Here is a 17918-nt window from a genome sequence, read left to right on the forward strand (position 1 = left end):
ATATATAGGTAGATAGATCGATAATCTATGAGTATATAACAGTAAATACTAAATATTGAATATTATTGTGCAGCTTTAAGTGTTTTAAATTTAAAAAAAATCTCCCTGGAGTCCAGTGCTAGGGCAATTTCTATACCTTACCTTACGGTTGTAAGTTTTTTGCTCAAAACATTAAAAAAAGGTTAGGGATGACTATCAAAACAGTGAGCTGACAGAGATATTGGAGTTATGTCAGCCTGATGTCTTAGTGGTCACACTGCCTTCCCATAAAAGTCACAATGAGAGACTTGCTGGGCTGGATTTGAATGGTGAATCGTCTTGTAACCATTTACAGCCATTCATGCAGTGCTGTGTTCTATGCCTTTAAGTGCTATCTAACTACAATGACATTCTCACCTGTGACCCTTTAACTCACGTAGTTATATTAATAAACGAGCATGCACAACATTATAATTCCACATGTATCTTGTGCATTTTATGCTCAGCTCAATAACATCAGGATTATTTTCAACAATATGTATATAACAGTGTGGTGTCTCACTAACTCTTAATGAAATTTAAAATAACACTTACATTTGGTCCATGCCTGAATGTCAGACAGACTTTAACATGCTGAACAAGCTAGCTAAGTTATGTAGCCCATATCTGAAGCAGGCTATGAAAGACATTGGCCTAGCAATTTAAACATTTGTCAGTATAAAAATATTGACAAGTGCAGCTTTAATATGTACATTTCCATCCTTAAAACTAAATTTACCATTCCCAGTTACTCTGCACTTGCAATGGTTTCCTTCAGTGAAGGGTATGTATAAGTTCAAACACTCGTTTTGAAATTAGTTTTTAATATCATGGAGTTTTTAATATCTGTGTAACAATGCACAGAGAGAGGAAAACTATGCTGATTACTGTTATAAAAGAATACACATGTAAATATGTGTCATTGTGAAAAAAATTGTTCTAAACAAGTTTGAGTAACATCAAATAATAATAATCCCAACAACAAGCTGTGTTTCTGTATGCATCCAGGACTGGTTGATGGTACATTCCAGAGCTTCAGTGACTTTTACCGTCAGCAGTACTCTGTAGCCTACCTTGGACACTTACACCAGGAGGTGGAGCCTAAGAGAGAGGGGAGGGGGTTATTGCTTACACGTAGGGTAAGAGTTAAATCTTTTCAAACTCAATTCGACTACATATATATTTATGCATGTTGATGCAGCTGGAAAATTGGTCTAAATTTCTAATTATGTTAAAGTTTAACCAGTGTGTGCTTGTGTGTTTGTGCACTGTACAGCCTCAGTATGCTCCTGAAGAGGTGCTGTATGAAGGGAGCATTAAGTTCTCCAACTGGGATGAGCAGCTAAAGAAATGCAGAGAGAGATACATAATTCTGCGAAGAGACTACAAAGCAGAGATACATGATGGCATGGAGGTAACACACAGATTAATACGCTCACACACAGCACGTGAAATTTGCAGTCTAAATGATTTGCATCCTGTGATGAACATTGCTATCTGTGATTCCAATTTTTAGACTTTCAACCGTGGATGTGTGGCTAAGATGGTCCTCCAGCTGACGGGGGCAATTGTTTTCACCAAAGATGACGAATCAAGAGCTCACCTTGAGAAAACCTGTGCCGGAATACTGAATGGTATTTTAGATGTGCAACAGCATGACTGATACTACTCATAGTTTGTCTTCCCAATGAAGATATGATCTGCTTTAACTCAGCATCTCTGAAGTCAGTTAATGAAAATGAAACGACTGTCAGTAGGGAAATGCTCCATGATGAGGGTATGAGTACAGCAAACTGAGTAACACTACAAACTTAATCATTTTAGTACAGATAATTATTTATATATGTAGAACACCTCACACAAGGCAACAACTTGATAACAAGCAGGTTTTAATAAAGAAGTGTAACCTTCAAGGTTTTCCGCTGGATTTAACAAATTCCTGACTGTTCAAAACATATTTGAAGTTTAGCAAGCTGTGATAAAAGGCGGAAAACACCGCAGCCATTAGGATGATTACCAATCAGTGATGCTGACTGCTTGTGTTTGTGAATGTCTAACACTGTGCCACATTGACTTATGGTATAGCATTTTCTTCTTTCCTTTCATAAAGGATCCACCAGTGCAGTCCGTCATTTGTATTAGAGCCTAGATTGTACTAAATTCTTCTAGAGGGAGAGAGATATTTTGAAAATGGAAACAGGAAACATCGAGGAAAGTAAGATTATACAGTGATACACGCTATCTATCAACTGTTCGAAACCACTTGTAAATGTCCTTAGTTTTTTTGTGTTTTTTTAAGAACATTTAAATAAAAAAAGGGTTATAATATTGTAAATGAAATTTACAATAATGAGGTGTCTGAAAAATCAGATTGTGTTGACCCGTTTAAGTGTCAAACACAAGATTTTATACAAGAGTGTGTACTACTCCTCTCACATAACAGGACAATTTGATCAGAATAGAAGAAAATGTGGAAAGTTGCTAAAGATGATCAAGCTCAACAGAATCTCTAATGAACCTCAAATTCACATGTTCAGGCTGGGTTGGAATTTGATTTCATAGCAATCTGTCAAATCAAATACCATGATTCATCATTATTAAGTAAAAAAGGTCACCAGTATCTTTGAAGATGTCCAGTATCTGATAGATTCGATTTTAGTCACTTAATTACATGATAGATAATTTACTAAACAGTCAGAGGCTATGAGTGTAACATAAACAAAAGCTTCTTTGTTGGACACAAATTAATAGAGAATACAGTCAAACCCACATCAGTAATTTTGTTTTATTTGTGTTTCCAGGAGGAAAGGAGGACTCTTCTTCTGCAGTCGTTAATCCAGATGCATTTGCTGTGCATCTCCACTTGGCTTACACAGGCCACACCTGCTTCCTGTTTCAACAAGAGGAGGAGCGAGATGACTTCCTGTCTGGCCTGAAGACCTGTATTAGACATCGCAACCTTGGTAAACACTCATATGTATGCTTTTGCCGTGGCCCACTTAGCCTTGCTTCAGATGTGCAGGGTAATAACACAAAATAAAGACAAAACAATGTCAAATGCCTGCTTGCACAATCACTGCAAGCTAAGAAATTCCCTAAGCAGTCAAAGCCATCACACGTGTAGATAATTTTAAAAGATGAATCGCTCGCTTTCAAATTATTTGAAATATTCAAATTTTTTTTTTTTTAATGACCAGACCCATCAGTTACCTCACTTTTTCTCCCCAAAGGTCTTTAAAAGGTCTTTATATGTTGGTATGACCAAGTGAAATTTGTCTATGTGCATGACTTCTAATTTCTGAGGATGTCCTAGTTCAGAATTATGTGTTTTCATATCAAATGAAAACAGTTTTACAAAGTATGCATCATTCTAACTACTACAAGGTCAACAACAAGTTTGGGTCCATTTCTTGCTCAGTAGCTCTGAATTTTTCTAACTCTCTCCTAAGCTGGTAGTCCTTGCTAATATTTTTGAGCTAAGAGCTCAAAAGGATTTTCAATATTTTGTCATGGTGTGCAGCGCTACATGCTGTTGATTAAATCCAAATACTTTTTACAGTTGTCTAATATCAGATGTGAGTGTAAAATATTTCAAATTGTTGTAGCAGAGTCCTGCTTCTGGTTGGCTCGTCTTTAGTTTGTCATTCATGTTGTGACAGTTGCCCGGGTGACAGATATAAATATTAATGCTGCTGACTTCCTGTGTGGTTAGCTAGGATACAAACCAAAAAACAAACCCCTTCACTTTAAGCTATAAGGTTGCAAAAACACAGCACATCATATCTGCACAAAGATATCCTCAGCAGGAAATAGCACACAGATGGCCGCCACTGTCTATTTCACTTTAGATGTGTAAAGCCACAGCACTTACAGTGCTGTTGATTTTATTCATCTCAAAGTGATATATCAACCTCTTCTTCCAATAACCATATCTCTTCATTTAAACACTTCCTTGGAATTTTAAGTCTTTGACTTTTTTAAACATTTGATGATGTTCTGGTGTCCCTTCAAAAAAAAAGCTAGCCTACCTGAAGTACTTCTGCCCCCACTGTACACTTGTATGATATATAACACATAATGTTAATTTTAGATTATTGCAATCTGCCAGTTGTGGCAGATGTTTACATAAACTCATGAATGCCATGAATAGGCATGAATATCTTGTTAATTTAGGGGGTTTTAATTCTTTTTTTTTTCATTTGAGTTACGAATTTGCATTTTCTCTAATCCACACAGGATCATACAGGCTGAATCAGAATCAGAATCAGAATCAGAATCAGAATGGGGGTTTATTGCCAAATGTTGAGCAGGTTTACAACATTAGGAAATTGCTGCGGTGCTTCAGTGCAAACATAGTGTCATAAATAGCACTTAAATAGACATGAAAAAATAAAAGTAGGGATAAGAATTAAAAGTGCTACGTAGAAAGATATGTGCATGAGCTATACATGAGATATATACATGAGAATAAGAATTAAGAGTGCTACGTAGAAAGATATATACATGAGAGCAGGTGGTGATCAGTGCCAAACATGAAATGATGCAGTGACACAGCGTAGGGTCATGTGTTAGTGGTGGGAACAGTCATACGGTTATTGTTCATGTGTCCAACAGCAGAGGGGAAGAAACTGTTCTTATGGCGAGAGGTTCTGGTGCAAATGGACCGGAGCCTCCTGCCTGAGGGGAGCAGGTCAAACAGACTGTGTCCAGGGTGAGAAGGGTCAGCTGAGATCCGAGCTGCACGCCGCAATGTCCTGGAGGTGTACAGGTCCTGCAGAGATGGGAGTCTGCAGCCAATCACCTTCTCAGCAGAGCGCACAACACGCTGCAGTCTCTGTTTGTCCCTGATAGTGGCTCCAGCGTACCACACGGTGATGGAGGAGGTGAGGATGGACTCGATGATTGCAGTGTAGAACTGCATCATCGTCCGTGTTGGCAGGTTGAATTTCTTCAGCTGCCTCAGGAAGTACATCCTCTGCTGGGCTTTCTTCATGACGGAGGTGATGGTGGGCTCCCACTTCAGGTCCTGGGTGATGGTGGTACCCAGGAAGCGGAATGAGTCCACAGAGGTGATGGGGGTGTCAGTCAGGATGATGGGGGGGAGTGGGGCTGTGTGCTTCCTGAAGTCCACAATAATCTCCACTGTCTTCTGGGCATTCAGCACCAGGTTGTTGTGGCTGCACCAGGACACCAGACGTTCAACCTCCCTCCTGCAGGCAGACTCATCCCCGTCAGAGATGAGCCCAATAACGGTGGTGTCATCTGCAAACTTGATTAGCTTGACAGACTGGTGGGTGGAGGTGCAGCAGTTGGTGTACAGGGAGAAGAGCAGAGGAGAAAGAACACAGCCCTGAGGGGAGCTGGTGCTGATGGTCCGGGAGTCCGAGACATTCTTTCCCAGCCTCACATGCTGCTTCCTGTCCGTCAGGAAGTCAGTGATCCACCGGCAGATGGGATCAGGCACATTCATCTGGGTAAGCTTGTCTCGGAGATGGTCTGGGAGGATGGTGTTGAAGGCAGAGCTGAAGTCCACAAACAGGATCCTGGCGTAGGTTCCTGGGGAGTCCAGATGCTGCAGGATGAGAAATACACATATATGCACTCATATCCTTATAAATAAAACACAACTTGAACAGGTAGTTGTTGACAGGCTTCTGGCAAATTGTGGTTGGATATTTGACCACTCATCTTGGCAGAATTAGAAGACTTAATTTAAATTGGTATGGTAACAATATTAAACAATAGTCTGTCCAGTTTTTACCCTGCCCTTCACATCATGGTAGCTAGGATAAGGCTTTTAAAGGAATGGTGAATTTTTTTGGCCAGGTTTGCAAATTAAATTAAGAGAGTTTAAAAGTATCATGTGGAGGGTATTTACAGATGTCTAAATATTGGACTTTAGAAAGAAATTTTGCAATCATTATTGAAGATTGTTTGGATAGCTATTATTTTTAGTGTTTGTGCATACAAACTAGGTTTTACATAATCTTTTCTAAAATTAGGAAACCTGTCAGTAGCTGCAGTGAGAAAAAATGCACACTGTTTTGTGAATTTAGCAATGACACAGATGCAGACTTGGTATGTTAGTCAGAGCAAATTCAGGGGTGATAGGTAGTGATGGGACTACCTATCATTTGAAACACAGAACTATTTCTATCTATCCATCCATCCATCCATCCATCCATCCAAACCAACTGAGCGAGTCCTTGGGTCTACCTCCTTGCGGTAGGACATTTCCGGAATACCTCACCTAGGAGGTGTCCGGGAGGCATTCTAGTCACATGCTCGAACCACCTCAAATGGCTCTTTCTGATGTGGACGAGCAGTGGCTCTACTTCAAGTCCCTGGTCGGGTCTTCCACTCATTGAAGAAAACTCATTTCTGCCACTTGTATATTTAACCTCATTCTTTCAGTCACTACCCAGAGCTCGTGACCATAGATGAAGGCTGGAGAGTAGGATTGATGGCTTTGCTTTTATGCTCACCTCTGTCTTCAATTCAATTAGATTTAATTTGATTTCAATTTAAACAAATCACAACAATAGGTGCAAAAAATCACTCAGTGGGTTGAGGAGTATAAAAAAACATGCATCATATTCAATTCAATTCAATTCAATTCAATTCAATTCAATTCAATTCAATTCAATTCAATTCAATTCAATTCAATCTATATAGTTCCAAATCACAACAGAAAAACCCAACAAGAATCATACGATCCCTAATGAGCAAGTGCTTCAGCAACAGTGGGAAGAAAAAACTCTTGGAACAGAAAGAAACCTCCAGCGGAACCAGACTCGGAGAGCGGTGGCTGGCTGGGGGTGTAGAGGGGAAGACAGGACAAAGACAAGCTGTGGAAAAGAGCCAGACAGGGTTTTCGCAACAAACTGTTAAATGTTCAGTTTCTATGCCATATGTCAGAACAAGATCTAGAATGTCATTAAAGTGGTGGGTGGGTTGTTTTATATTTTAAAAGAAGCCAATTGACGCTGTAATTTTTAGTATCTACATGGATGTTAAAATCACCCACAACAATTATTTTATCTGAGCTGAGCACATAATTTAGATAAAAAGTCTGAGAAATCGTTCAGAAACTTAGCAAGGCCCAGGTGGATGACAGATAACAACAAGTAAAACTGTTTTTTGCTATTTCCAGCTAAGGCTAAGAACCAGGCTTTCAAATTAATTAAAACTCTGTCTGGGTGTTTGGTTAATTAACAAGTTGGAGTGGAAGAGTTTTTGAACACCACTCAGACTCAGACAGTCAGGGTTTTCAAACAGGGGGCTAAACGGGGTCTCCAATTCAGTGATCCTGGCCTCCAGAGCTGCAAATAGGCATTTAATTACAAGTATCATTGTTACTAAAGTAGGCCAAGGAGTAAGTAAACATCTGACACAATGAGCAGGAAAGTGCAGGAGGAACAGGTGAAAAGACCATGCTGCTAGAGAGTCTGCTATGAGCTAATCTAAGCGAATCCCTAGAGACACATTTAGTGAATACTGTCAATATAATTAGCAGATCAATCAACAGAGAATGGATATTGTATAAAGTATGTGAAGACTATACTTTGAGATAAGATGTTGTCTATATGTTTTTAAGTAAAATCTATGCTATCTAATCAAAACTATATCTTCAGTCGATGTCAGCAGCATCACATGTGTAAAATGTCTCTTCCTCTCCTGAAATATCTGATGGTTTACCAGAATCGCTTTGAGGCTGACCAAAAGTCAAATAGGAAATGGCCGCATGCTGTTTTTTTAAAAAAAAATTGATTTATTTTTAATTTTTAGCAGGATATGATTCATGACTTTCTGTTCCTTAATCTTCTGCAGAAAAAAAAATCTGAAACAGCTCAAGGGAAACTACACTACAAGACATGTTTTTTAGTGAATTAGCAAAAGAAAAAAAAGAAAAAAAGAACAAAAAAAATTAGAGATGTGAAAATGGTCAGATGTGTTGTAATGAGAATGGAATATTGACGTCAGGGCTCCACCGAGGATACAGGATCAGCACAATTTCTACCAAACTAAAATGACTAATGACAAAATACTAAGAATTAAGTATTTTAATACTTACCACACTTGTAGATCATTTTAAGCCACGGGTGTTCTAATAAGAATGGGATACTGATTTCAACTTTCAAAAATAAAGGGACAGGATGAGCATGCCACCAGATTCTTTCAGAATAATAACAAAATCCCTACTTCCTGCAGACCCGTGGTGTAATTCATCATATGAGAATCAAGCATATGCACGAGCCCTCCGACTCTACCGACAAGACAAAGGATGCTATGAATCCTGGGAAATGCTGCTGGGCACTGAGGAACAAGTTTGTACACACACACACATTAAAACTTTAAGCCTGTCTGTGTTCTTCATTTCACTTTAGTTCAATTTATTTTTATAGTGCTAAATCACATTAATAGTTATCTCATGGCACTTTTTTTTCTAAAGACCCTACAATAACATGCAAGAATTAGAAAACTCCAATAATCAGATGTCCCACTACGAGCAAGCATTTGGTGACAGTTAGAAGGAAAAACTCCCTGAACCAGGCACAAGGAGGGAAAACCTCCTTGTGCTGCAACCAGTTAGAGTGTAGGGAAGGGAGACAGCAGAAAAGACAAACTGTGGAAAAAAGACAGAGATTAGCAATAATTTATGATTAAATGCAAAGTGTTGTAAAAACAAAGCCATAAACAGTGTGCTTGTGTATGTAGGTGCTTGCCTCCCAGGTGATGGAGGAAGTGTTGCCATGGTTACACAGTCAGCTTCAGTCCAGGATAAAAGGCAAGAAGACTGAAAAGATACGGCAATGGCTCGCAGTAAGTAAAAATATGACACCAAGTCTCTGCAAATTCTGAGTCTATCTATTTATGAAATGTTCAGGATTGTTTTAGTACTATGTCACTCGTTTAGCATGTATGTGTAGCATTTAGCAATATTCTAACTAACACTACTGAATGGTACGGTAAAAGATGATCAAAGCATTAAGCAACATTCACAGGAATTATCATCTAATCAAGCAGTTCTGAGCAGCTTGCGAACATATGAGGTAATGAGCTGCTTTGTAAGATGTGTTTAACAATACATAGGGGTATTTCTTTTACTACACTTTTTCTCCATGGCCATTTATGCAAATTAGAACAATGTTCAAAAATGTAAACAAATATTTAGATAGCTGTCTAAAGATAATGTAATGTGTCATTGGCATATTTAAATATAAACCTTGTATTACAAAAGTCCCTATTGTAATCAACTGGGGATCTTAAGCAAAAGTTCCTTGTTATGCTGCCCCCACGTGGTCAAAAAATAGCATTTTTTAAAGTGAACTTCAAGACTTTTTCTTTCTTTAGAAATGATATAATCTGATACCATACCAATCTGATCTTCTCAGAATGCTACCTAACTTATCAGAATTAAGGGAATTATCTGACAGCAAGTATCTTTGAACTACAACACTATTATCTTTTACCCCGTGTTCCAACAAATTGTGTGTGGCAGTTTTAGCATCAGTTTTTAATCTCTCTGTTGCACAGTGTATTAATTTGTTCGTATGTATAGACAGTGCAAGCAACCCACACGTTGGTGCTGGAAAAGCTGACTGCAGGTCTGGAGGCTCTGAAGAAGGAGTGCCGTGAGACAGCATCAGACAATCAGGCACTCATCAGATCCAATCTGGACCAGATAATGTCCTCTCACTTGTTCCTGGAGCAAAAAGTCAGAGGTACACATTGTTTGACTAATCTCATCTGAAAATGCCAAGAAAATGAGTGACTGTTTTTAATGGCTAAACTCAGCTAAATCCATATTAAGCTACAAACTGAGCGTCTAGCCATGGTTCAGCTTTTGTGCACATTTTGTGAATCTGTATCTGTTTCAGCATGTGTATGTGAAGAGGCAGAGAAAGTGTGCAGTGAGTCTGTAGCACCCTACATGTCCTCCATCCTTGAAGCACTTACTGAGAACATAAGCGGAGGTATTCTTGGGATGCAGCGCACGCTGAAAACACAGATGGATTCGGCCTTTTTACACAAAAACGAAGGGACACAGGAGACAAAGAAGGTGAGAGGGGACTTTGGGTGAGTTCCAGTAGTCCATTTTACTTAGGAAGGTTCCTAACTGAGAGACGTTACCCTAAAGTATTTGTGTGGCAGCCAAAATAAGAGCTGTTCCAATTCTCCAAATACTGAAGAAAGAAGTTTGAATGCTGCCTTTATCGTTTCCTTTAACATAGGATACAGTGCACCATCCTTTATGAAAACAGAGGTGAAAACACTCCCATAATTTACTACAATGGACTATCTGACAATTATGAACACAGTCGACATAAGTGGAGCAGATCATGTAAATGTTATTTGTACAGTAGCTGCATTTTCCATTTCATTCCAAACCTCTTGATATATTTACAATTTTTACCAACAGTTTGTTAAGCTCAGAGCTGAATATCACCAGGAGCCTCTAAACACTCAATGTGAAGACTGAGTGAAGAGTTTGAGGTTTTAGCAGTAACAAGAGCAATAGCAACTTTGAGCCATCCGTGCAGATTACGAATTCATTCTGATAACATCACCCCTTCTAAAAGTAAACTCTCCTAGTAGCAACTATCACAACCACAATGGGCATAAGACATGATTTTAGGGTTTGTTTGTTTTGGGTTTTTTTGCATTTGATTTCATGCAAGATGTTAGTAAATGTTAGTAAACCTATGGCCACGAGCTGTGGGTAGTGACCGAAAGAACGAGATCGCGGATACAAGCGGCAGAAATGAGCTTCCTCCGAAGGGTGGCTGGCCTCTCCCTTAGAGATAGGGTGAGAAGTTCGGCCATCCGGGAGGGGCTCAGAGTAGAGCAGCTGCTGCTCCACATCGAAAGGAGCCAGCTGAGGTGGTTCGGGCATCTGACAAGGATGCCCCCTGGGCGCCTCCTGGGTGAGGTGTTCCAGGCATGTCCCACCGGGAGGAGGCCCCGGGGCAGACCCAGGACACGCAGGAGAGATTATATCTCTCGGCTGACCTGGGAACGCCTTGGTATTCCCCCGGATAAGCTGGAGGAGGCGGCTGGGGAGAGGGAGGTCTGGGCCTCTTTGCTTAGGCTGCTGCCCCCGCAACCCGACCTCAGATAAAGCGGATGAAGATGGATGGATGGATGTTAGTAAATCTGGCCATAAATGTTCCTTCTTCTTTAAAGTGCCAGCCTTTGTAATGAAGGGATATTTTTCACAGGCTGTTCTCATTTACATAATCTCCATAAAACAGAACACAGTGTGGCGTTTTGTACTCCATCTTCCTCATATTGTAGTTTCAACACAGCTGGGACATTTTCATTAAGGTTAGACTTTTGGAAGGCACCCATTGTGCCGCTTTTGTGCCATCTTGAAGAGGGTCTCATTTGAAATCAAGAAACACAAGATGTTTGAAGTTGAAGATGTCTGAAGTTTTTGCTTGCCCAAATTTTCAAAAGTGCTGACAGAAAGCATTTGCTCTATTTCTTTTAGGCCTTGTCCAGTCTACGATCAATGCGTCTAGATCAGTGCTACAAGCAGGTGGAGAACCTGACAGAGAAACTCGAAGCCTTAAAAGAGCGATTTGGATTGAGCAGCATTCATAGACTGGTTCACTATGCAAGTCTGGAGATGGAGCTGGTATGAAGCACAATCTTCAGTATAGACATGGCCTCTCAAGGAGCCTAAAAGTAGAAAAGATTGACGTGAGCCGTTTTTTAGTGTTTGCTGTGTGTGTGTTACAGTTGCTGGACAGTGCTGTCTACACCTTGGAACAGTTCCTCCAGTCATCAGCCAGACTGCAGCCCACTGAGGTTCCTGTTAAGTTGAACAGGGCTACAGAAAGAGTGCTGAAGGTAAATAAGTTAATTATTTTGAATTAAATTTTTATTTAATAAAAAATCTATCATGTGTGATCAGAAGATTTCTGAAGGAACTGTATAGACCGTGTATTTTAGAAATCCAAATAAATGAAAGATATGTGATTTTCATAAAATAAGGAATAAATATGCTTAGATACACCATTAAAATGTTACACACTGAAACAAAATGATGTGTGCATTCTAGTGGGAACCCTGGACTCTGGTCCCAAACCCTAAAAACATGTCTTTGTAGCAGGTGTAGTGCGCAGCTTGTTAAACCTGGAAAGCCCTGAGAGACTATTTGAAATCTACAAAGAAAAAGTATTTGTGTCACTGGCAAGTTGTGTTTTTATGTGGGTCAGTTGCAAATTGACACACTACAAGTTCAATTGCGGATTCAGACAGCAAAGTAAACTAACCTGTCACAGTGATAAGTAACTTGTTCCTGTTTTCTAGTGTGCCCCACAAATACAATACAATCTTTGCTCAAAAGTGAGTATTACAAAAAATCTTGCTTGTGTGTGTGAGTAGCAGCTGGACTATGACAGCAGGGTAGTCCAGAGGAGGCTGTACGAGGAAGCCCTGCTGGAGATCACTCTGCCTACTCTCACCAGGAAGATGGACAGCAAGTGGAAAACTGTAGGTCAACCTGCTGCTACTTCACTCTGTCTGACTCTATCGTGTGTTATTGATATTTTATATTCTACAAAGCATGGACTGTCTGGTTTTCTGTGTCTAGGAGCTGCAACAGTTTGAGCAGTACATTTTCGCTGACTACAGCAGTTTTATCCTGGTTCATAACATTTACGATGATGTTCTGAAAACCATTCTCAGCAAGCAGATAGAGACAGGTAAATATTGATCTTGATTTTGATCTTTGTTTGTGCATTGGTATAGATTTTGTTTCTTCTTTTTTTTGGTATTCTCTCCTAGGCTACAAGGAGACAGGTTACAAATTAAACGAAAATCCTGGACTCATTTTATTTACATGGTTTTACCTCAGAGAGAAGCATCATTGTGAATCTATAAATTGTAAGGATTTGGTCACTTTTACCCTGTCATGAAGCATCTTCAACCTATTCTTGGATGACAGTGCATCCAAGCCCATTCATCAGGCACAGAGAACTCATTTTCTGCTTCTAAATTGAAACTGAGGTTATTGTACACAGCCCAGAAAACCTTAGAAATATGGTATCTAATCAGATTCTTGCTCTGGATGGCATTACCTTGGCCTCCAGTAACACAGTGAGGAACCTTGGAGTCATTGTTGATCAGGATATGTCCTTCAATGCACATATTAAACAAATATGTAGGACTGCTTTCTTCCACAAGTCTCCACAAGTCTCAGAGTGACGCTGAAAAACTAGTTCATGCATTTATTACTTCTAGGTTGGACTACTGTAATTCATTATTATGAGGATGTCCTAAAAACTCCCTAAAAAGCCTTCAGTCGATCCAAAATGCTGCAGCAAGAGTCCTGACAGGGACTAGAAAGAGAGAGCAGATTTCTCCGATATTGGCTTCACTTCATTGGCTCCCTGTTAAATCCAGAATTAAATTTGAAATCCTGCTCCTCACATACAAGGCCCCATCTTATCTTAATGACCATATCACCCTTTTAGAGTACTTCGCTCTTGCACTGCAAACTTACTTATGGTTCCAAGAGGATTTAAAAATAGTAAAAAAGTAGTACATCGTACTTGTATGATTAGGCTTAAAACCTTCTGTAACAAACCACGGCAGACACAGCAGACCTGGTGACATTTTTATGCTCTTAAGCATCCTTTATTAACTCTCACACGTTGCTATTCACACCACAGCCAGCTTAACATACCGACAACAACAAGAACCACACTCAGGACCCAGTAGTATTTAAGCAGGGTGGTGTGATGACCCGATGCAGCTCCAGTGCGTTGGCTTCTCCTCCAGCTGCGCCACAACCACGCCTGCCACACTTTCCTTTTTCTAAAGCGTATAGTTAGACAGTAATCAGGTGACCCTGAATCCTCCCTTAGTTATGCTGCAATAGATGTAGGCTGATGGGGGATTCCCATGATGCACTGAATATTTCTTCTTCATTCACTATGTGTTAATAGACCTCTCTGTATTGAGTCATACTTGTTATTAATCTCTGGCTCTCTTCACAGCATGTCTTTTATCCTGTCTTCCTTCTCTCACCCCAACCAATCACAGCAGATGGCCCCGCCCCTCCCTGAGCCTGGTTCTGCCGGAGGTTTCTTCCTGTTTAAAGGGAGTTTACCTTCCCACTGTCGCCCAAGTGCTTGCTCATAGGGGGTCATATGATTGTTGGGTTTTTCTCTGTATTTATTATTGTTTATATATATCTTACAATTTGAGTGGTTTGGAAAAACGTGCTTCATATCTAATTCCATTCAATTTAGTTCAGTTTTATTTCTATAGCACTGAATCACAACAACAGTTGCCTCAAGGTGCTTTATATTGTATAGTAAAGTAAAGTAAAGTAAAGACTTAATAATACAGAGAATCCCAACAAAAATCATATTACCCCCCCTATGAACAAGCGCTTTGGTGACAGTGGGAAGGAAAAACAGCAGAATCAAACTCATTGAGGAGCAGCCATTTGCTGCGACCGGGTGGGGGTGTGGGGAGGAAGACAGGAAGAGAGCCAGAGATTAATTATGACTAATATTTGAATGCAGAAACCTGTATAAAGACATAGTGAGAAAAAGGTTAGTGAAGACTCTAAAAAAACACTCTCCCCAGTGCATCAAGGGAAGCCCCCTCCCGCAGCTTAGACCTAAGCCTGATCTTTACAAGAGGGTGTCTGTCTCTCCAATCCAAACTGGAAGCTGGTTCCATAGAAGAGGGGCCCAAAAGAAGGCTCTCCCTCCCATTCTACTTTTAAACACCCTAGGAATCACAATTAAGCCAGCAGTCTGAGAACAAAGTGCTCTGTTGGTGTGATACGATAACTATGAGGTTTTTAAGATAAGATGGGGCCGGTTCTTCAAGACCTTTTACGTGATAAAAAGGTTTTTAAATTCAATTCTGGATTTAACAGGGAGGCATTGAACAGAATCCAGGATGAGAAAAATATGCTCTTTCTTTGTGTAATGGGGAAGGCTTTAGGACCCAGGGGACTCAATGGAGGGCATAAAAGAGGGCGTAGTAACAGGTGCTGACGATTCCCACCGACAAGCGGCTGTGAGTAATGGATGCGTGAGTAGGTGAAGAGCCGAGAAGTTTAATCGCCTACGACGCAAACTGTGGTTTTAAACCTCTATAGATGAGGTTCAAGTAGTGATTTCTGTGGAAGAAAAGGCCAAGACAAATCAGGTGTGCAGCAAATACAGTTGCCTACTCGAGGGCAGGCTGCACATGCGACCTTGTCACAGTTTTTTTCCTCCTTCTCTGTATGGTTGTGTTTTGTTGGGTTTAGCAGGTCACCGTTTTTAATTATTTTTGTTGTTTTGTTTATTTTTATTGGGTTGGTGCAATACTAAGCGGGCAACTTGCAATCCCTGAGTGGGGCTCATACCTCGGGGGAATGAGGATTTTTTAGTGGTGCTCTGTGTGTGGATTTGCCGTGATTAAGGTTTATTAAGAGTGCTTTTGTATTACCACCGTCTATTGCCTGAACTAGCACTTAGTGGATGCTATAAGTGTTCGGTTGGGCCTTTTTATGTTTGAGGTGGATTTGTCTCTTTTAGAGTGACGAGCACCTGGGACCGCCAAGGAGGAACAAACCCTCAGGTGATAGCTTCGTTGCTGGCAAGGTTGCACCGCTACTATTTTTTTGTTGTAGCGATGTTTTAGGTTTTTTTCTTTTTCTCAAAACTTTGGTGTCTTGTCATGTTAATAAATTGTTGAACATCTTTTACTGATATTGACCCTCTTGTCCTGTTTATTCTGGATTCGATCCTGTGAGAGTTGTTTTTGGTCTGAAAGTTCGTACTAGTCATAAGAGGCCCACAGTGGTTACTTGGTGGCTTATACCACGCTAGATTTGTAGTCCCTTGTCAGTACTCCTGCGGCAGCATTTTGGATTGACTGAAGGCTTTTAAAGGTGTTTTTAGGACAGCCTGACAATAATGAATTTTCTACTCCGTGTAGAAAATTCCCGTGTAAAAAAAAAAAAAAAAAAAAAAGGTTCTGAAAACCTGGACATCCATTAGGCAGCTGACAGAATGAAGTGCTCTGTCCTATAATGAAACCTGTGACAAATACTGAATATAAACTGGAACATTCCTGTTTGGTCCAAACATAAATTATGATTTTGTCTCTTCCTCATTATCAGCTGTCCAGGATGCAGCTAGTAAGAAAAGCAACAATCTCCTGTTGGACACTTCAGATCTTGCAATTAGTCAGTACAGTTTGCTGGGACAGACGCCTCCAAACTCTGCACCAGACAGCCCATCTGTTCATGCCCGACGGTCCTCCTCGGCCATGCCCACTGATGATCAAGAAACTATTTCTGCAGTGGAAGAAAAAAGTCAGACAGTTGATGTTTGCCCCCAGAGGAAGACAGAAGGTAACACTGATAGTGAATGTGACCAGAGCACAGTGCTTCTTTCTCCAGTTATTATCGTGACACAACAGTTGGATGAAACTGGCAGCAAAGAGGACCTGTTCCTGAAGGAAACCATAGAAGTTCAGATCACAACTGATGCATCTTCTACAGCAACAGAGCCAACAATAGCAAACAGATCAGACACACATGCAAATGTTACATATGAAGTCAATGCACCCAAGTTATCTGCTGAACAAGGACCGACCATCCCAGACTCTCTGGAGTCGTCCCCTCTGGTCTCACCTCAGACAACAGAGATCCAAGTTCAAAGTGAACCTGCTATGCCTGACCTTTCAGTCTCAAATCAGCCATCAGAAGAGGATTCTTCCATCCAGCCTGCCTTACCATCACACCCACCTGATGCAAATAGTCCAGTACAAATCAGCCTCGGATCACTAAGTGAGGCAATTGCTTGCAGTTCCTCAGAACCTTCTGTTATGCCAATGATGGGACAGCAGACCACTGACAGAGCAGTCTATTTGACAGGAGAACTTAAAGACAATTGGGAGGTGGAGAGAGTAAAAGAGGAGAAACACAAAGATGAAGCAGAAATTGAGGGGCGTGAGACAATTCAAGCACGGGAAGAACAGAGAGAGAAAGAAGAGGTAACAGAGGAAGAAACAGGTGAGGGGCAGATGGAGATCCAAACAGGAGGTGAGCCTGCTGATGACAGCTCATCTGGATCACCAGTGGAGACCACCACTGCCTTAAACACAGAGCAGAAAAAGAATAAAGAGATGATGGAGGAAGAAGTGCCAAGCAGTGAACTCAGGATTGAAAATAAAAAGGATGAAGATGAAGCAGTCACAGAGAAAGGAGATTCTACAGAAGAAAAAAAAGAAGAGGATACACCAGTAGAGAGTGCTAATGAGCTACCTTCGGACAGCGTGGCTTGCATCAGAGAACTTGTGGTTGAGATTATTGAGATAGAAACAACAGTCTCCCCTGTTGCTGACAGTAGCAACAATCTCTGAAACAAGCATTAAAACAGCAAGAGCAGTTCCAGACCAATGATTCCCAACCAGATAAAAGTCACTTCAATAAGCCTTACATTTTCTAATTATTCCAGACAGAAATTTGTGCTGATTTAATTAATGTGCTGTGTTTTCATACAACAGTAAACTGAAAAATGGAATAGTTTGTCATTCTATTGTAACTCTTTTGTTGCTTTTTTTGATTCTATATTTTCTATAACAATTGCATTGAATCATCCAAATAAAGATGTTAAACTTGTGATTTTTTTTTTTTTTTTAAAGTCGCTTTAACAATTCATTTGATTTGGTCCTCTTTAACCAATAAGCTCCAACTAATGCACGGAGATCTTTCTGAGACCTTTCTAAAGCTGTTGTGGCAGGCATGTAACCACTCCTGGGGTGTACCAGGATGAATATTCAGTTTTATATGGAAAATTTGTACACCATGTGATCCAAGCAGTTGTCGTTTTAATTCTATGTACATGTGTTAGGGTAAAGAAATCAAATTAATG

The 17918-nt window shown here is 40.3% G+C and overlaps 1 protein-coding gene across 1 annotated transcript in view; it reads left to right on the forward strand.

The window, feature by feature from the left end:
• Nucleotides 1-17665, forward strand: part of LOC102206962 (protein Niban-like) — a 19045-nt gene extending 1380 nt beyond the window's left edge. Inside the window, exons 2-14 of the mRNA XM_005737585.1 lie at nucleotides 1027-1157; nucleotides 1295-1432; nucleotides 1535-1652; nucleotides 2820-2981; nucleotides 8230-8345; nucleotides 8737-8841; nucleotides 9581-9743; nucleotides 9900-10081; nucleotides 11513-11659; nucleotides 11764-11874; nucleotides 12412-12519; nucleotides 12620-12731; nucleotides 16160-17665. Coding sequence (XP_005737642.1) covers nucleotides 1027-1157; nucleotides 1295-1432; nucleotides 1535-1652; nucleotides 2820-2981; nucleotides 8230-8345; nucleotides 8737-8841; nucleotides 9581-9743; nucleotides 9900-10081; nucleotides 11513-11659; nucleotides 11764-11874; nucleotides 12412-12519; nucleotides 12620-12731; nucleotides 16160-17406 — 2840 coding nt within the window. The 3' untranslated portion in view covers nucleotides 17407-17665. The remainder of the gene's footprint in view (nucleotides 1-1026; nucleotides 1158-1294; nucleotides 1433-1534; nucleotides 1653-2819; nucleotides 2982-8229; nucleotides 8346-8736; nucleotides 8842-9580; nucleotides 9744-9899; nucleotides 10082-11512; nucleotides 11660-11763; nucleotides 11875-12411; nucleotides 12520-12619; nucleotides 12732-16159) is intronic.
• The last annotated feature ends 253 nt before the right edge of the window (nucleotides 17666-17918 follow it).

This window comes from Pundamilia nyererei, unplaced genomic scaffold (genome assembly GCF_000239375.1).
Source record: "Pundamilia nyererei isolate P.nyererei 1_Seehausen unplaced genomic scaffold, PunNye1.0 scaffold00077, whole genome shotgun sequence".
Lineage (NCBI taxonomy): Eukaryota > Metazoa > Chordata > Actinopteri > Cichliformes > Cichlidae > Pundamilia > Pundamilia nyererei.